General features: G+C 47.3%; 1 protein-coding gene across 4 annotated transcripts; it reads left to right on the top strand.

The window, feature by feature from the left end:
• Positions 1-438: 438 nt before the first annotated feature.
• Positions 439-8,162, top strand: SLITRK4 (SLIT and NTRK like family member 4). 4 transcript variants are annotated; one of them, XM_053274230.1, is made up of 2 exons: positions 439-818; positions 4,434-8,162. In XM_053274230.1, exons 1-2 carry the CDS (start codon positions 792-794, stop codon positions 6,996-6,998), a joined length of 2,592 nt encoding a protein of 863 aa, XP_053130205.1. In that variant the 5' UTR covers positions 439-791; the 3' UTR covers positions 6,999-8,162. The 4 variants fall into 4 exon arrangements, with proteins under 4 accessions (XP_053130205.1, XP_053130207.1, XP_053130204.1 ...); XM_053274232.1 differs by lacking the exon at positions 439-818 and adding an exon at positions 1,346-1,607; XM_053274229.1 differs by lacking the exon at positions 439-818 and adding an exon at positions 1,654-1,963.
• Positions 8,163-20,796: the final 12,634 nt, after the last annotated feature.

Raw genomic sequence — 20,796 nt, 5'->3', positions numbered from 1 at the left:
TGGCCGGAGCTTGCATCAGAAACAACATGCGAGTGAAAGAAGTTGTTTGTGTGTGTGTATTCCATCAATATTATTATTATTATTATTATTATTATTATTATTATTATTATTATTATTATTATTACACTTCTGTTTTGGCCATCCTATTGCAGAAGTTGGCTAAGCAGCAGCAGGATTATAAGAAAACCCACCTTGCAAAAACAATCTCTTTCTCCTTTTCAAAGGAGGGGGAGAAAAGATAGAAAGTCATTCTTGGAAAAGAAGGATAGCTTCTCCCGATGTGAATTTCCCTCTCTCTCTTTCACCCTTTCTCTCTCTCTCTAGTCGCGAGTACCTCCGGGTTTGTTGAAAAGGGGGTTAAATTCTTGAGGATGGGGGGAGGGAGGGAGGGAGGGAGGGAGGGAAGACTCCCCCTCCCCTCTCTGCCTCTCCCCCCTTTGCTGGTAGTGAGATGCGATGCAGAAACTAAGGAGGCTTAAAGCTTGGGGAAGATGCCCCCTTGGGAAAGAGACCGGTTTGCCACCTAGGTCAGAAGCAGAAGAAGAGGAGAGAATCCACTCTGCTCTCTCTCCCCCCCCCCTTAGACACCCCCAACCCAATACCTGGGCGCTGAGCATCCCTGCTCTTGGGGGGCAGCGCCGGTTCCTGCGATCCTTCTCAGCATGACGCGACAGGCTTCCCAGCTCCCAGCCAAGGCGGGTCGCTTCAAGGCAGCTGTGGGGAGATTTTGAGGGGGCTTCCCCCCCCCCACCCTCGCCTCTTCTTCCTTTCTTCCCTTTCCAGCTGGCTGCATGAAAGACGCTACCGATCGGACGAAGGTATGATGATGTCCTCACTGTCCTATCTAAACGCGGGCAATGGCTTGCGGGGCGGGGGGGGGGTGCTTGTCTAGCACATATTATTGGGGGGCGTCCATTTTTTTCCATTGCTTCTCCTCCTCCCCCCCCGCCCCCCGAAAAAAGGCAGCTCTTTGGCTCGTTTCGTGCATGCATTTTAAAAAGGGACATTTTTTGGGGGGGGGGTTGTTTGTGAAACCCGGAGCGCGCGACGCAGGGGGGGGGAACCCTCTGAAACTGTGCGGAGCGCGGAGCTGTATAGTTGGAGAGGGACTCTCAGGAACGGGGGGCAAAGATGCATATGTGGGGGGCTCTGAAACTGAGGGGCACCGAGGTGGACATTTAGGGGGCTCTGGCATGGGGGCCCAAAGATGCATATTTCTGGTGGACTCTGAAACGGGAGGAGACAGAGAGGCATATTTGAGGGGTGGTGGTGTCTGAAATGGGGGGGCAAAGGATCCATATTTGGGGTGGGCTCTGCAACTGGGGAGGGGGCGCACGGTATACGTGGGGTGTGTGTGTGTGTGTGTGTGTGTGCTCGGAGGCTTTCCCTTCTGGGGCACGATTCTCTTGGCTTTTCAGCAAGAAGCAGAGGAAGTCTCTTTCTCGCCCTCCCATCCCGGCTGCGTGCAGAGGGCGCCGCAGCAGCCCGGAGCCGCGGCCGGGCTGGCGAGCGAGGAGGCGGCGGCGGCGGGTGTGCAGAGGGGGCGAGCCGCCGGTGGCCTGGCCGGGCGTCCTCTCCTGGCCGCGCGCGAGCGTGCCGGGCTCCAGGCACGTGTCTCGTGTGAATCCGCGGCCGCGTGTTTCGGGGAGGGTGCTTCTGAACGTGTGGACGCGGGGAGTGGGGCATGCGAGGCTGCAGAGCCTGTGTGTGTGGGGGTGTGTGTTGTATCGTGTGTGTGTGTGTGTGTAAATGCGTGCGTGTGCATCTCTGTTTCTGCGTTGGGTACTGCCTCCCCTTGTGTCTGCGGCCGAGCGTGTCTGCCTGTGTGTGTGTGTGTTGGATCCGTGTTGGGGGGGGAGGGGGCCAGAGAAAGCACAAGTCCCCATCACGTAGGGAGACAACCCCAGAAACTGCAGAGCAGAACAGAGGGAGAGAAAGAGAGAGAGGAGCTGTGGCTGCAGAGGTAGGGCTGGTGGAGCGGAGCGGGGGGGGGGAGCGTAGAGGGACAGAGCTTCGCTCTTGCTAAGCAAACCTGGAAAGGAGCGCGCGCGGGGGGCGGGGGGCAATGCATGCATTTCAGCGCGGGGGGGGGCGTGCAGAGGGGCGATCTCTCCTTTGCACATCGAAATCTCCTTGCAGCTCCGTTCCCTCGTTTGCTGGGCGGCCGATCCACGCGAAAGCGGTTTGGAGAGGGCTAATGTCTCCCCCCCACCCGGGTGGATGAGTTCCTTCCTGGGCCCCTCCACCCCCCCCCCCCACACACACACCCCACACCCCCGCGATCGAAGCCGGCCGCCGCTGGGTCGATCCCCTCCACAGGCGGCCGCCAAGACAGCGGAAGAGGGGGCGGAGGAGAAGGGAAGAAAGCCCCCCCCCCGCGCGCGCCCCTTCTCCGTCCACCGCCCCCCGGGTGGGGGCGGGGGTGAGCTGCCCGCACGCTGCTGGAGCCCGGCGATCCGGGAGCGGCGAGGCTGCGGCAAAGCAATGCGGTGGCGGGCCCTTCCGCGGGTGGGGGCGGTGGGGGCGGCAGAGCAGGGAGCCCGGTCGGGGGGCGATGGCTTGCCGAAGCCGGGCGTCTAGGCATGGCCTTAGCAGCTGCAAGGACTCCACTCCCCCGCCAAGCCCCCTCCCAGCCGCCCTCAGCATCCCCTGCCCCCCCCCCCACCAGCAGCCCCTCAGGCCTGGCTCTGACCCCAGACCTCCTCCTCATCCCTAACCCCTCTTCCCGCATCCCTACCCCCCCCCCCCCAGCCCCTCCATCCTCCCTCTCCCCAGGTTCCCCTTGGCCTCCTCTAGGTTGCCCTCTTCTTGCTCCATCCCTCGCCTCCCCACCATCCCTGGGGCCCCACCCCCAGACCTTATCCTCGTCCCTCCCCTTGCCTCCTGCCCCTTCCTTCTCCCCCCCCCCACCACCCGCCAGCCCTGGCTCCTTCTCCCACTGCCTGCCCACCCAGTCTTTTGACCTCTGCTGCTCCCATTCTGCCTTCCCACTCTTCCCTCCAGGCTCCAGTTGATTCCTCTCCTCTGCCCTGGAGCTCCTGCGTCCTGGCTTCTCTCTCTCCTCTTCACCTTCCTCCAGGGCTCCTCTTCCATCCCACTTCCCCAACCTCCTTCAAGCCTTCCTTCGCCTTCCCTCCCTTCTTCTCCCTCTTCCTTCTCCTTTCTCTCCTTTGGCTTCCTCTGGGCCCTTTCGTGGACCCCCCCCCTTTTATGGCCCCCACTCCTTCCATCTCTATTGTTCCCCAAGGCAGCTTCTGGACTGCCCTCCCATTCTGCTTCTGCAACTCTCTTTTTCTTTCGCATACCCTCTCTGCCATGTATGTAAACCACAAAGCCAGCAATTTATTGATCCGTCCGTCCCATTGGCTGGGCAGGCCCCTGGCTAGGAATGCAGGGTGGTACTTAAGATTTGGGTTGACCAAGGCAGCCGAATTGGGGTGTGTGTACACAATGCTCCCATAACCTGTCTCCCATAGCAATGCCGGTGCGGGGTGGGTGGAATTATATAAGCTCCCGCATGCAAAAAGTTGCTGGATATTTGGGGTGATGTCACCCTCGTGAATTATGACTTTGTTTGCACTAGCAATTAGGGTGCCCTTTCAGGACAATGCACCTCGCTGCTAGTTTTTGTTTGTTTGTTTGTTTGTTTGTTTTAATGCGAGGCTCAGCTTTGTTGTATAGATGCAGACTAATTATCTCCCCATAGTGCACCATATATATATAGTATAAATATGAACGGCTGATGACAGGCATGTATCAGTGACTGGCATATAACTCGGAATCAATCGAGTGGAGCATGCATTTGCAATAGCATTCTCCCTGGATCCATCCCTAGCTTTCTTTTCCTTGCATCTTTTCATTTTTCACTTGACTCCCCCCCACACACACACCACCCCATCTCTCTCTTTCTCTCCTGCCTTTGGAATGGATTGTGCATCACTTCTAAATATGTGATCCAAATCCTTTAGATTATGTGAAAAAAGAAAGAAAGAAAGAAATTAAAAAGAGAGAGACCAACATTTGGAATGCTAAACCTAACATACATTGAAATGGAATGGCTGTTGAGAAGGCTGTAATTTTGCTTTGGTATGCGTGTCATACACAAGGCAGAGAAAAGCACTGGACCCATGTATAATGTGTGTGTGTGTGTGTGTGAGTGAGTGAGTGAGAGAGAGAGAGAGAGAGAGAGAGAGAGACACTAAGTATTGATAGGCACAGAGTTATAATTTCAAATGCAAGGTATAGTTATGCCCTATTTGAATGGCTGTGATACATTTTACGATCTTCCTGTGCTGTAACTCTCTGCATTTGGCAGCAAGAGCTGAGTGTATACTTTTCACTTAAATGATTTTTTTTCTGTTAAAAATATATACACACACACACAGATCTGGAAGGATCACAACTGAAACATCCCATTTTTTGTTCTTTTGTAGATTCTCTGTCTCTGTTCAGCAGCCGCTGGTTGGATTGCTGATCCCAAGAAGATGCTTCTGTGGATCTTTCTGGTTTTGTCCAGCTCAGCCTCCTCAACGGATCCAGAGACTGACTCATCTGTGGAAATTTGCAATGTTTGCTCCTGTGTGTCGGTGGAGAATGTACTTTATGTCAACTGTGAAAAGGTTGCTGTCTACAGACCAAACCAACTGAAACCACCCTGGTCTAATTTTTATCACCTTAATTTTCAGAACAACCTCCTGATCATCCTCTATCCAAATACCTTTCTTAACTTTTCTCACGCTGTGTCCTTGCAGCTGGGTAACAATAAATTACAGAACATTGAGGGAGGAGCTTTTCTGGGTCTCAGTGCATTAAAACAGTTGCACCTGAACAACAATGAATTAAAGGTCCTCAGAGCCGACACTTTCCTTGGCATCGAGAACTTGGAGTATCTCCAAGCTGACTACAATTTAATCAAATATATTGAACGGGGCGCCTTCAACAAGCTTCACAAGTTGAAGGTCCTCATTCTGAATGACAATCTGATTGCTTTCCTTCCAGACAATATTTTCCGTTTCGCTTCTCTAACCCACCTGGATATACGTGGGAATCGAATACAGAAGCTGCCCTATATTGGGGTGCTGGAACACATTGGACGCATTGTTGAGCTGCAATTGGAAGATAACCCTTGGAATTGTACGTGTGATCTGTTGCCTTTGAAGGCATGGCTCGAGAACATGCCCTATAATATCTACATTGGAGAAGCCATTTGTGAGACCCCCAGTGATTTGTATGGGCGGCTGTTGAAAGAAACCAACAAGCAAGAGTTGTGTTCCATGGGGACAGGGAGTGATTTTGATGTGCGTATCCTACCTCCCTCACAGCTGGAGCCAGGCTACAACGCGCCCAATGGCCACACAACACAGACGTCCATGCACCGATTAGTCACCAAGCCTCCCAAGACGACAAATCCTTCCAAGATATCAGGAATAGTTGCAGGAAAATCACTCTCTACCCGCAACCTCAGTCAAATAGTAACTTTTCAAACCCGAGTGCCACCCCTGACCCCTTGTCCACACCCCTGCGTTTGCAAAACACACCCCTCGGATTTGGGATTAAGTGTCAATTGCCAAGAACGCAATATCCAGTCGTTGGCCGAACTGGTCCCCAAGCCACTGAGCGCCAAGAAACTTCACGTGAATGGCAATTATATTAAGGATGTGGACACTTCTGATTTTGCTGAGTTTGAAGGGCTGGATTTACTTCATCTCGGCAGCAATCGAATTGTGGCGATCAAAGGGGAGGTTTTCCGCAACCTTACAAATCTACGGAGATTGTATCTCAACGGCAACCAGATCGAACGGCTTAGTCCTGAAATGTTTTCCGGCCTCCACAACCTCCAGTACTTGTATTTGGAATACAATGTCATCAAGGAAATCTTAGCAGGCACTTTTGACTTGATGCCAAACCTGCAGCTACTCTACCTGAACAACAACCTCCTGCGAAGCCTGCCGGCCTGCATTTTTGCCGACCCCCCACTGGCCCGGCTGAACCTGAAGAACAACCATTTCATGTACCTGCCTGTCAGTGGTGTGCTTGATCAGCTCAAGTCCCTGACGCAAATTGATTTGGAAGGAAATCCGTGGGACTGCACGTGCGACCTGGTGGCTCTGAAACTCTGGTTGGAGAAGCTCAACGAAGGCATTGTGGTGAAGGAGCTCAAATGCGAGACACCCGTCCAGTTTGCAAACATCGAACTCAAGTCGCTCAAAAACGAGATATTGTGTCCCAAACTATTAAACAAGCCCTCGGCTCTTTTTACGAGCCCCGCACCTGTGATCACGTTTACGATGCCGCTGGGTCCAATACGAAGTCCTCCAGGTGGTCCAGTACCCTTGTCTATCCTCATTTTAAGCATCTTAGTGGTGCTCATCTTAACTGTCTTTGTCGCTTTCTGCCTTCTGGTCTTTGTGCTCCGACGCAACAAGAAACCATCAGTGAAGCATGAAGGTCTTGGGAGCCAAGAATGCAGCTCCATGCAGCTCCAGCTACGGAAGCATGACCACATGTTGAATAAGAAGGACACTCTCGGGGCTGAAGCCTTCATCCCTCAAACCATCGAGCAGATGACCAAAAGCCACTCGTGCGGCTTAAAGGAGACGGAAACGAGTTTCACATTTGCCGAACCACCGGGGCAGAAAGTAATCTTGCGGAATAATAGCGACAAGGATAAAGATTTATTGCATATGGATTCCAGGAAAAGACTTAGCACAATTGATGAACTGGACGAGCTATTCCCAGGACGGGATTCTAATGTATTTATTCAGAATTTTCTCGAAAGCAAAAAGGAGTACAACAGTATAGGGGTCAGTGGCTTTGAGATACGGTATCCGGAGAAACAGCAAGACAGGAAAAACAAGAAATCATTAATAGGAGGTAATCACAGTAAGATAGTTGTCGAACAAAGGAAGAGCGAATATTTTGAACTAAAAGCCAAGCTTCAGGGCTCCCCAGACTATTTACAAGTCCTTGAAGAACAGACAGCTTTGAATAAAATCTAGGTCATGCAATCTTATTTCCTACCGAGGACATTTATTTAATGATGCAAGTGCCTTTTGTTGACTTTTAATTTCCAAATATGATATTCTACTGGTAGGCCTAGAGGCAGGTGATCCAAGGGGTGTGTGATGAGCTCCAAATAGATTTTATTGCGTGAAACTCTTGCCCTGTGGGATCCTCTAAGGGATACTGCAAAACTCTATGGTCAAAGTGTTGCTTTATACACGTATTACACTGAATTTAACCTCAAGAGGCATATATGTTTTGTACCCTAATGGCGAAACTTTTCATCTCCTTGTGATTTGTGAAAGCAAATGCACAAGACACACACACACACACACACACACACACACACAGAGCGAGAGCAAAGAGAGAAACTGGCACCAGTGTTTGTACCTCAGCTGAGATCCAGTTTGAGTGTGGATTAAAGTTGGTGGAGGAACTGGAGTCCATCTGTCCCTTTGGTTTGCAGTGTCGTAAGTGGCACTGTCTTAGAGATTCTCTGAAAAGTTTTTACAAAAAAAAAAAGCATGCAAAAGAAAGAACATTCGATAGTATGTGTAAAATTGGTTACCTTTATGGCCTGCATCTTGAAACCGCTGGATTTATAATGTTAAATTGTGCAGAAATCTTTGTTGAAAAATAAACCATGCATTGCATCCCTACGGATCAATCTGACCATTTGACGCATACCACAAATCGGCATAAAATCAAACCGACCAGCCCACCATGATAAACCAACAAAAGAGAAATGGCACCATTCATAAACAGTTGGAAGAAATGTCTTGATGTGAGACTATCCTGTGGCTTCACAACCCGTTGACCCTTTCTCAGTGATGTGCTACTCCTTTCAACCCCACAAGGTTGTCCAAAATTTTCAAAAATTTGCTTGCTGTGTGAGCGTTTCAGAAATTATTTTTGTAATATAATTCATATTTATGAAATACTTTGTATACTAAATAGGGAAAAAAATTATGTACTCCTCAATATGTATTTAAATATGCCTGATTTGTTTTCCTGGTCACAAAGATGCATTAATCATTCAGTATAATTTAAAAAAAAGAGAACAATATACCAAACAGAAACTGTTGAACTGTATAGATTTATTCAAGAGTCAATGTGATCAGGTCTAAAGAAGAATAATGATAATAAAATTATGTTCTGTACTACTCTTGTGAAATTATCAGATTTGAGATTTGTTACCAGTGGTGCATCTTTCACTAGGTTCATGGTGAAATTGGATGTTGTTGTTTTTTTGGGGGAAAGTTAATATTGTTAGCCTGATATTTGGCTTGCTGTTATTGGATTGAAAATTCAGAGTTCTGCTTCTTAGTTCACATGATTCTTTTTTGTTTCCCGAATGAGCTTGCTGTGTTTTTCTGCTGCAGAAGAGACTACAAGACCCTAGAGGCACCTTTGAGGTGTGCCATAAGATTCTCTGGTGTGTTCTTACAGGTCCAGAACAGTGATAAGAGCCAGGTAGAGACGAGCGTATGAAGAAATTGCTCATCTGGGCTGTGCCAGTTGAATGCTGATCATATTGTCAATTGCAAAAGGGGCTATTACGTTAATGATGTACATGGTGATGTTTGCTTGCTTGCTACAGACCTGCATAATTGTAGACTCATCAAGCCAAATGGCCCAGTGGTCACGTCTTGTCCTTTGCCAGGTTGCCCCATGGTTTTCTAGCTCTAGGCAGCAGCCAAACCAGGAACCATATCTAGCCCCTTAGTCTTATGCTCTTATTTATTTGGAAGCATCCCTCTCTTCTCTCAGATGGTCCTTCTTTTGCCTTTGAGGGATGCTCCTATTCATATGTGGTCAGTGTGAGTTGTTGGTAGAAGTTAGTGTGAGTTGTCATTCTCAAGGTTCAGCTCCCCACCACTCTCTACCCCGTGGCTTCTCTAGGTTACATTTCTGAGTGGGAAATGATTGCGTCTTGTCCTTAGTGTTCATGCGTTGTGCATGTGCATGACCACAAAGGCATCATGCAGCTCATAGCTGTGACTGCACACTCTGAAGCTACAGAGGTCTACTCTGAACTGTTGATAACACATTTGAAGCCCATTATGGCTTTCTAGTGGTTGTTGTTGTTATTATTATCGAAAGAACATCCTCTTGGCAATTAAATCAGTGGAAAGATCAGCACAAAGCAGATGGTATAGAGATTTCAGCGATGTGCAGTGTTGGTGTAAGGAGGCCTTGGGCAGAGAATCTTGGAATATTTCAAGAACATCCCAATTTTCACATGTAAAATATTGGGCAATATACCTAGTTGACCACCATACATGGTCAGCAGGTTGCTTTCAGCTTGGGGGTGGGTGGTGGATCACAAGGTGGGGATGGGGCCATCGTTCAGGGAAAGAACATCTGCTTTGCAGGCAGAATGTCTTAGGTTCGATCTCTGGCAGCTTCTCCAGGTAGGGCAGGGAGAGACTCCTGCCTGAAATCTTGGAGACAGCTGCTGCCAGTCAGTGTTGACAATCATGAGTTAGATGGACCAAGACTTGGATGCAGTATAAGGCAGCTTCCTATGTAAGCTGGATAGTGCCTGGGAAATGGGGACCATTGAGGTGATCAGGGAAAGGGGCTGTGGTTCAATGGCAGAGCATCTATTTTTCATGCAGAAGGTCCCCAGTTCAATCCCTGGCAGCATCTGCAGGGAGGGCTGAGAAACTTTGGAGAGCTGCTGCCAGTCAGTGCCGATGATACTGAGCTAGATGGACCAAAGGACTGACTCAGTATAAAGCAGCTTCCTACGTTTTCACGATGATGAGTCTGCACTGTAACTTAGTGGTAGAGCATCTGCTTTGCACGCAGAAGGTCCCAGGTTCCCTCCCTGGCACCTCCAGATGAGGCTGAGGAAGACTCTTGCCTGAAAAACCATGGGGAACCACTGCCAGTCAGTGTAGTCAGTTCTGTGCTAGATGGACCAAGGGCTGGACTCAGTATAAGGCAGCTTCATTGGCTCCTAGAGATGAACCCAACGTTTCTTAAGATACTTTCCATGCAGCCTGATTTTATTGTGGAACCAAGAGCATGTGAAAGGGTTATGAAGAGATGCGTCTTACTTATGAGGGTCTTGTTGACCAGCAAATGGAGTGAGCTGTAACTCTGGAAGATGGGTTGCCTTGCTCTGCAGAATCTCTTGCATCACATCCACTCTCTGCTAGCGGGCACATTATGGCCTGAGTTGTGAGCAGGGAGGTGAGCCGGTCTTGTTAATGTAACCAGCAGTGCCATTAAAGGACACTGGAGGAGAGCTGGTCTTGTGGTAGCAAGCATGGCTTGTCCCCTTTGCTAAGTGGGGTCCGCCATGGTTGCATATGAATGGGAGACTTCATGTGTGACCACTGTAAGATTTTCCCTTTAAGGGATGAGGCCGCTCTGGGAAGAGCAGAAGGTCCCAAGTTCCCTTCCTGGCATCTGAGAGAGACTCATGCCTGCAACCTTGGAGAAGTCGCTGCCAGTCTATGTAGACCATATTGAGCTAGATGGACCTACGGTCTGACTCAGTATATGACAGCTTCTTTTGTTCCTATGCTCCAGTTTGGGAACTGTGAGTTGTGATATATGGAAGGTCTTATCTTTGGCAGAAGACTGGAGAGATGGCTGTTGGCACCTTCTGACGAGGATTTGTTCTCATAAACATCTCTTGAAATGAAAACTTGTGTCTAGATTGTACCATTTCAGATTTCCATAGGCACTTCTATGATTGAATATTCTTCAGTGGGGAGGGGGACTATTTCTACACACAGACAACAACACATGATAGAGAAGTCTAGTTTAGAACCCCTTTCTTGGATAACTGCTGTTCTATGTGTAGGATTTTTTAAAAATAGAAAACAGTCCAGTGATCGTGCGATGTCCCATGCAGCATTACTGTCACATCTGAGCCTTCTTCAGACATTACATGCACTCAGGCATCTGTGCACATGCACATGTTTTTTGTCTGAATGGCTGGATGTGGAGTCATTTTAAAAGTAACCTGGGTATAGCCCTCTTCAAACACAGGGTTCACGTAGGAACTATACTGTTGTATGTGTGCTGAATGTAGCATGTGGATTGCTGTGTGTGCCTATACATGTGTACATGGAACTCAGATTGTGTCTGCATAGATCATCATGTGTAAATGGGGCTTTGCTGTTTGTGAGATCTCAATTTTGGTAACAGACCGATGTTTTTCTTTCTTTCTTTTTTCTGTTTTGGTGAGGTGAGAGAGAGAGGATGAGGATAAGCTTCTATCCCTTCAGCATATGATTCCAGAGCACCTGTATCTACTCTCCACAGATAGCACCTAATCTTTGGCTCAGTATATTGTATGGCCAGTTCACCAGAATCAGTTCAGACTCCGTGTTCTGGCCTCAGTATTCTGGACTCAAGAGAATCAATCCAGAATATTATGTCGGGCATTCAAGAGAAATCATGTGATGTAAATGTAAACGTGAATCAGTCCATAGATGGGAGGAGAGCTGTTCTTGTGGTAGCAAGCATAAATGGTCCCCTTTGCTAAGCAGGGTCCATCCTGTTTTGCATTTGAATGGGAGACTACATGTGTGAGCCCTGTACGATATTCCCCTCAGGAGATGGTGCCACTCTGGGAAGAGCATCTGCATGCTTGCATGTAGGAAGTTCCAAGTGGCATCTGGTGGGCCACTGTGTGAAACAGGATGCTGGATTCGATGGGCCTTGGGCCTGATCCAGCAGGGCTGTTCTTATGTTCTTAAGATCCCTCCCTGGCAACATCTCCAAGATAGAGCTGAGAGAGATTCCTGCCTGCAACCTTGGAGAAGCCGTTGTCAGTCTGTGCAGACAATACTGAGCTAGATGGAGCAAAGGTCTGACAGTAGAAGTATATGATTTCCTACATGTATATGGGAAATTGACTATGCAATGTACACTCAGTGGGGAGTGGTCCTGTGGATGATGCCAGTGAGAACCACATGGAAAAGGTGCTGCTTCCAGACAACATTTTACTGGAGTCAAGTGTCACGTTGTTCAGCTACCTTGCCTGTGCAAATGACTCTGAGGAAATACCAGCTATTTGGGCATGTTTCTATTAGCCAATGCACGGCTTGGTCCGTATTGACCAAACCCAGAGGATTCTCTGCAGGAAGGAGTTTTGAAGGTATGAACTTCCCTTATGTTATGCCACTTTCCGTTGTCTGTGTAACGCATGCACTTATATCCCTTGGTTTCTAATGTGGTGCTATTTTTTAATATCTTGACTGTAAAACACCTGGGGAGTTTATATGGAAAGATAGGCTATAAATACATCCAATAGTGGAATTACTCGGTGGTTCAGTGCTTGATGGTTTGCAGCTCTCTCTCTCTCTCTCTCTCTCTCTCTCGCGCTCTCACTCTCTCGCTCTCTCTCTCGCTCTCTCTCAGTACTGTCTTTCTCGAAAGCACTGTGTGCAAAGCGGCACAAATGTTCTATCTGTGGTGTGCAACTGACATGTTTCCTTCCAACTTCCATTGCCCAGTGCTAGATATACCCTCTATTACTATTATTAAGGGCTCATATTCGGAGCAGGGATGAACCAGTGCAGCAAGAGAGGAACCCAGCAGACCTTCTCCACTACTTGCACTGGTGCTGTGGGGAAGTGGCAACATTTGATACCCTCTCCTTCCCCAGGAAGTCCTCTGTGCTGTACAAAATAATATGTCCCTGCAGGCTGCACAAGCTTCAGGGACATTCTTTGGGATGACACGGCGGGCTTCCTGGGGAAGGGGAGGGTATCAAATGTTGCCACTTCCCCAGGAAACCATCTCTGACACCCCAAAATATATCCCTGAGGGCTGTGCAACTCTTGGGGACATATTTCTGCATGACACAGAGGGCTTCCAGGGGAAGGGGAGGGTGTTGAAATGTCTACTTCCCTAGGAAGCCCTCTGTGCCAGCCAAAAAATGCCTTCAGGGACATATTTTCAGGTGGCACAGAGGGCTTTGGGGGGAAGGGGATTGGGCCAGAATTTCTGCTTCCCCAGTGCACTGGTGCAATTAGCTGGGAAGTTCTGTTAAGCTTCTCTCAAACTGCACCAATGCTAATGGCTAATTATTATTGTTGTTGTTTACACAGACAGACAGGTGTTATTGACTGGTTTGTTTTATCCAGACATCGAGTCCTTCCCAAGGACCTGGGATGATGATGATGATGATGATGATGATGATGATGATGATGATGATTCCTTTTAATGTGGTGATCCTCTTTATTCAGCAGGGGGAGAGTAGCTGGCCCTATCCACCCCCAGCACAGTACCTTCAGTGACTATTGCTGGTAACTACCTTACATTTCTTTTTTAGATTGTGAGCCCTTTGGGGACAGGGATCCATCTGTTTTATTTATTATTTCTCTATGTAAAATGCTTTGGAAACTTTTGTTGAAAAGCAGAATATAAATATTTGTAGTAGTAGTGTTAATATTATTGAAGAGAGGAGAGCTGGTCTTGTGGTAGCAAGCATGACTTCTTCCCTAAGCTAAGCAGGATCTCCCCTGGTTGCATATGAATGGGAGATTTGATGCATGAGCACTGTAAGATATTCCTCTCAGGCGATGGAGCCACTCTGGGAAGAGCAGAAGGTTCCAAGTTCCCTCCCTGGCAGCATCTCTAAGATAGGGCAGAGAGAGACTCCTGCCTGCAGGCTTGGAGAAGTTGCTGCCAGTCTGTGTAGACAATACTGAGCTAGTTAGACCTATGGGTGACTCAGTATATGACAGCTTCCTACGTTCCTATGAAGCACCAACCATGATCATGGTGTCTTATAAGAAATGAGCAACCAGGATATTGACCCAAAAGAGACATCAGAGGAAAGGGAAGGAAATAGATGGGTAAAGAATATGCAATAGTTTCAATTTTACATGGCTAAGCTTAATTTACAGTAGATTATGGGGACCAAGGCCATAGGAGAACCACCCTGGATCACTCTTGACATCTGAAAGAATCTCATTGTATGCTTGGGAGTGCATGGGTGGAGGGATATGGCACAAACTCAGTGCAGATTGGCTTTTCCAGAAGAGTATATATTTTGTCTTCATCTTGGCTTATCATTTGAGATCTGTAGGGAGAAAAGTGTTATACACTGTGTTCTGAAGTCTAATGATGAAAGGTGCTACATCAATTCACATGTAAATAGCTGCATATGAATCATTAGGAAAATATGTCATATCATCAGAATAGGCAAAGACAGCCCTTTTGATCTGCATGAAAGGTATGCTATCTTCAGAGAAGAGATGAGAACCAGTAATGATCCAACACAAAATCCATCACTGTAGGCCCGAGAGAAACCTATCGACATAACCTGTTTTCTTCCCATCGAATTTAGTGGATTTCCGTTCGGGCTGTATAGATGGCCAGCTTGCAGACAGAGCTTCTTCTTTTATCTCAACCTCCTGCAACAATCAATGTGAACAAAATCAATTGGGTGGTAATAGAAAATATACCTTAATCCGATTCATGAATTCCAAGCAGCAAGCTATCAGGGCTGTGTCAGCTTTTTCTTCACAATCAGCCGCTAATTTTGGAGCTTTCAGATACTGCTGTACAAATGGTTCCTGGAAGGATACTTGGCCAAGAGCTAACATATATATCTAAGAAAGGCTTATACCAAAAGCCCATTTAGTCCAGTGGTGGGCAAACCCAGCCCTCCAGATGTTGTTGAACTACAACTCCCATAATTCCCAGCCACAGTGGTCGATAGCCAAGGATTATGGGACATGTTGGCCAGCATCTGCAGGAGGGCCAATGTTGAGCACCCCTGATCTAGTCCCACCAGAATCTATAAGCAGGGTATGCAGACAACCCTTGTTCTCTGTCCACAACACCTGCCCAGAGGTATACTATCGCTACACATGGAGGATCCATTTAACTATCATAGCCCTTGATAGACCTATATCCATAGATTTGTCTGTTCCATTTAAAGCAGGGGTGTACAATTTTGGCCCTCTGGCTATTGTTGGACTTTGGCTATCATCATCCTCAGCTGTAGAGACCAATAAGAATGATGGGAGTTGTAGTCCAACAGCTAGAGGGCCAAAGCTGTGCAACCCTGATTTAAAGCCATCTCAGCTAGTGACCCTCATTTGCCAAATTTGGAGGTACTAGGAAACCAGAGGTCCCTTCACCTCCAGTTTCCCAAGCTGCACATCCAAATTGACAAAACCGGAGTTGAAGGGGAGAAGGGAGGGACTCTGTGGAGTTTGGGGTCCTCCAACTCTGGTTCGGGGGTGCCAGCGCTACATCCGAATGCAGGCACCACAGTTTCGGATGCATGGAACCAGAGTTGAGAGATGAATCTCCTCCCTCCCTCCAGCTTGATTGGTTGTGTGGGCTGTCCTTCTGTCAAGAAGGAAGCCCACACAGCCAACTGTCCCGCCTCTCTGCATTCTTATTGACTGCAGAGAAGTCCCTGTCCCCGACGTTGTGGATGGGAAAGCAGGGAAGGTAGGGCACAGAACTGTGGGTTCATGTTACGTCTGAACAGGGCCAGAATGTCAAGTGACAACAAATTCCTTGTGTCAATTATGTGTCATGTGCAGACTTTGGTCTTAATTCTTTGCCAATTACATTGGTAGATTTTTTGTTGTAGTGAAACCAACATGCTTGGTGCAGTTAAGCTATCCTCTTGTGCTAGTTCCACTTCCACACACGAATCCTTGCTATGGAAGTCAGCCATTGATGAGGACAAAAGACCACTGAACACACCTGGCTCACTTTTCAGTAAACACGCTTTGGATTGCTTACAATGTCAACTTCTTTCTAACCTAACAAGTCCCAAATGCTTTGGCCTTTCCTTGTAAGGAAGATGTTCCAAATCCCTTGATCATTTTGCTTGGCCTTTTCTGCACCGTTTCCAGCTCTCTGATATTTCCCCCTTCTTCTTCTTCTTTTTTATTTTTAGAGGGGAGAACAGAATGGTACATACTATGAAAAAAGAGAGAACGAACAAAGAGAAGTTTCTACCTTCAGTCAGAAAAATTGTTTGAGTTCCTGTAATTCAGTATTTAAAAGTTGGAAGGGTTGCTCCAGACGGGGCTAGTGGGGGGGGGGACTTACCCACCCAGAAATTCACTTTGCCCCTTCTTCGCCCCACATTAAATTTCTGGCACCCCTACTGAAAAGATGTGTGTGAAAGAGGCAGGGGTCTGTTCCCCCACCCCACTGTACAACTTTATACCTAAAAAACTAATTGCTCCATGTAAAAGATGTGTTTCAGACACACAATATAGGCATAATTTGATTCGTGGATGCTATTTGGCATATACAAAAGCAATGCCCAACTATGTAACTTCCACAGAAACACTGAAGCAAGGAGAGTATTCTGAAGGGCAGAGTGTCACTGAAAATTAAAATAGTTTGAGAAGAGTTTGTCATGCTTCCCCTTGCCCCTGCTGCTGCCCCACAAGGAATCTTGTGAACTGTAGCATTTCAGAAATGCTGTCCTCTCTGATTTTTTTCACCTGGAGTCTGGTGGGAGTTCAGTTCTTCTTGAAACATGATTTTTATTTCACTTTTTATGTTTACATTTTATATCCCGCTCTGCCTCCAAGGAGCCCAGTGCGATGTACTACATACTTGAGTTTCTCCTCACAACAACCCTGTGAAGTCGGTTAGGGTGAGAGAGAAGTGACTGGCCTAGAGTCACCCAGAAAGTTTCATGGTTGAATGGGGATTTGAACTCGGGTCTCCCCGGTCCTAGTCCAGCACTCTAACCACAACACCACGCTGTCTCTTTGTACCGGCAACTGTTAGAAATGACAAGGAAGGATCAGGCAGACTCAGGGACTAGATCCTAGTGTCAGACCCTGGACTGTACAGTGTTTTCCCCAGATATCCGTTGTGGCCTTTTTTTCCTTCCAACTTCTGTGTATGGAGGACGTGGTTTAGAACTGTGGTTGCTTACACATTCCGCGGGGAATGACTTGGCATCCAAACTGCATCAAGTATGTCAGGAGCAGAGGGAGACCAGTGGTGACCCAGGTTCTGTCACTACCGCAGAACCCCTAGCCCCTCCCCCTGAGTCTGACATCAGACATAGGGAGTGTTTAGCCACACACCCCACCTCTGACATCAGATACAGGGGCTTGGTTTAGCTTGGCCGCATGGCCCTGTTTCGGAGTTAAATTGGCCAGCACTGCATTCACAGCATGGCCAGAGCGACTCTCCCTGCCTTCTAAACCTTTTAGCAGGGCCATGCTCAGCCATGCCATTTGGGAGCTGAATCAGCCAGCGCTGCATTTGCTGCATGGCCAGGAGCAGGTCTCCCCACGCTGCTGGCTGATTTAGCTCAAAAACAAGGCTGCATGGCCCCGTTTTGGAGTTAAATCATGCCCCCCCCCCGCGTCTGACGTCAGACATGGGGTGTGTGTATGGGGCATGACGCGGCCCGTGGGGGACGGCGGCCCGGGTTATTTGAACCCATCTGCTCAATGGTGGCTCCACCCCTGAAGTATGTAATTTAGGTTATTTGCTGCAAAATAGCTTATTTGATGCAACCAGAGTAGATGCTGATGTTATTGCTGTGTTACTGGACACATAGGAACACAGGATGCTGCCATATACTGAGTCAGACCACTGGTCTTTCTAGCTCAGTATTGTCTTTATAGACTGGCAGCGGCTTCTCCAGGGTTGCAGGCAGGAATCTCTCTCAGTCCTATCTTGGAGATATCAGGGAGGGGACGTGGAATCTTCTTCTCTTCTCAGAGCGGCTCCATCCCCTGAGGGGAATATCTTACAATGGCGTCTCCTCATAATGCACAAAGGCTGGCATGCACAGATCCTCCATCATCCTCGTTTTTCAATTTGTGCATATACAATCTGCCACAGATTTCTGTTCCTTTTAGCTCATTACAACGTTTACCCTTCTGGTAACTGATGTATGCAGAAGATACTCCTCATCTGCATTTCATGATGATATTTGCTTGCTTGTACACTGAGAAGACAAGGTTAGCTCCCAAGGTTAGAGTTGCCATTCTTGGCCCGTGGAAAGTCGGTAGCAAAATCACTGCCGACTGAATCACAATTTAAACTGCATCTCTAGGACTGATGCCTCAATACTAGATGGTCCATTTAGCATGCTTGAGAAAATGAAACTTTTTTTATGGGATACATACTCAGCATGTTCTGAATGCCAAGATTCTTTTAAGATGCCTCCAGGAAGGTAGCTGAATATTGATTCATGGAAAAATCACCCCAAAGAAGAATGCAAGCCATGCAAATGCAGATTACTATACATGCAGCCTGCTTCTCTGGGAAATATCATTGAACTTTTTATTAATGTGCACACAAGGAAAGTAAACAAACAGTTTGAAATTGTAGGATTAAAACATCAAACTTTATTTATTTATTTGATTGATTGATTGATTGGATTGATTGATTGATTTCTATACTGCCCTTCCAAAAATGATTCAGGGTGGTTTACACAGAGAAATAATAAATAAATAAGATGGACCCCTGTCCCCAAAGGGCTCACAATCATTTTATTGAATCATTACCATATATGGTAAATTGGAATCTGAGAAAGATCTGCTTCTCTTGGGCATGATGTCATTTTGGACTTATTGATCTGATTATTGAGGGTTAAAAATCTGTTGAGAACAATAAGAGTTAGAATATGATTATATTTTGAATGGCTTCTTAAAAATACAAAAGAAATAGTTTAAACCTGTTCAACTTCATGTTGTTGTGTAAAAGGTAGTGCATTTGGTTAATTTAGGTGGCAGGATTGTGTATGCAAAATTTGGTATCTGTTGGTCATTGGGAACACCTTAAGTGGATTAGTGGGGAAATGCTTGACTAACAAGCAGAAGGTTGCTGGTTCTAATCCCTGCTGTTATGTTTCCCAAACTATGGAAAACACCTATATCGGGCAACAGCAATATAAGAAGATGCAGAAAGGCATCATCTCACACTGGGCGGGAGGAGGCAATGGTCAACTCCTCCTGTATTCTACCAAAGAAAACCACAGGGCTCTGTGGGCGCCAGGAGTTGAATTCGACTTGACGACACACCTTACCTTTTACTCAGGTCATTGGGAAGTATGACTTTTATTTCACACAAACACACATAAACGAAAAAAGTTCACACAAACACACGCACAAACAAAAATGTCTTTAAAATAGATTTGTTTTGTTTGTTTGATACATTTATATACCACCTTAAAAAAAAAAAGACTCAAGGCAGTTCACCATCAAATAAAACAGCCAAACGTTCTTGTTTTAAAAACCCAGACATTTCACTCATACAGAGAATATAGAGGTGGGAGCAGGAGTGACTGTGCCCATCCATTTGGGCCAGAGCCTTTAAAAAATGTGAGGCATGCCTGTGCAGAGGAGATCCTTGCAAACCAGCTAGGTGCTCCTCGCATTTGCTTAAAGATGCTGGCCCGAACAAACATTGCTCCTGCTCCCACCCCATCGCCATTGGGGGAGGGGGGGAGGGAGAAGGACTGCTCCACTCCTCCCCAACTTTGCAGCAACCCCTTGGCCATAGTAAGAGGTTTTTGTTTTGTTCTCTTTTGTTTTTAAAGCAGAGCTTTGGTGGGGTGGGCACAGGGTGGCTGCCGGAGGCCACTGGCCCTGGCTATTTGGAGGCTCCCCCAGATCTTGGAGTACCGGACCGGGTCCCCAAGGTCCAGGGGTTAGTGCGCCTCTGAGTGCTAAGCCTCTGTCGCTGAGGATATTTCAATTTTTCTCCCTGGATTCTGGAGTTCCAAATGACCCTGTCTTGCTTCCAAAGTGCAACGAATGCCTTAGAAATCTTCCCTTGTCTTTGTTTTTTCAGTTTATACGGAATGCTATACATGCACAGGCTGCAACCGAGTTCTGTTCCTTAAAGCAGGACTCCTCAGACTTGGGACCCCAGAAGCTGGTGGACTTCAGTAGGTGTCCTCCCCAACCACAATGGCCACAGGCATTTGTGGAGGCAAGCCACGACTCCCACCATCCTTCAGACATTATGGCTGGGGAAAATGAGATTTGTCTTCCCCACAACATCTGGGGACCCATGTTTGGGCTCCTCTGCCTTATGATCTTTTATTCCCCCCCCTCCTGCTGTTACTCCCCTGCAACTGGCATTTGGAGGTATCCTATCTCTGAACCTGGAGATAGCTTATAGCTATCAACACTGGCCTAGTAGCCATGGATAGATCTGTTCTCCATGAATTTGTCTAAGCTCCTTTTAAAGCCATCTAAGCTGGTGGACATCACAACATCCCATGGCAGAGAATTCCACATAAATGGAACAGAAGGTAGTTGAGAGATAGAGGGTCATGGTGAAGTTAATTTGCATCTCTTGGAGATGCCAGGGAGGGAACTTGGGAACTTCTGCTCTTCCCAGAGCAGCTCCATCTCCTAAGGGGAATATCTTACAGTCCACATGTAGTCTCCCATTCATATGCAAACCAGAGTGGGCCCTGCTTAGCAAAGGGGACAATTCATGCTTGCTACCACAAGACCAGCTTCTCCTTCTCCAGCCATGTGAAAGTCGTTTCTATAGGATAAACTGTTTCTTCTGCCCTTGTATTCCAGAAATCCATGCTCGACCTTCATTTCTAAGGCTCAGAAAATCAAACAGTCCTTTACGTCTGGATTTGGGGCCTTTGGAATCCATTACATTTAATAACTGCAAACTTTGTTGTGAATCTCCAGCTCCGCTCGCTTCTAATCCTGCCTGTGACACACATTTTTCCTCTGTAGCTTTGAGGAAGCCGGCAAAGCATCCGACATCGATTTCCCTATCTGAAAAACAAGGATAATGACGCTCCAAATGCTTGAAAGAGGGTGTTGTGCAGCCTCATTT

The sequence above is a fragment of the Hemicordylus capensis genome, chromosome 11 (assembly GCF_027244095.1).
Source record: "Hemicordylus capensis ecotype Gifberg chromosome 11, rHemCap1.1.pri, whole genome shotgun sequence".
NCBI classification, from domain to species: domain Eukaryota; kingdom Metazoa; phylum Chordata; class Lepidosauria; order Squamata; family Cordylidae; genus Hemicordylus; species Hemicordylus capensis.
The sequence above is the reverse complement of the archived record's forward strand: the minus strand, read 5'-3'. Positions and strand labels throughout refer to the sequence as shown.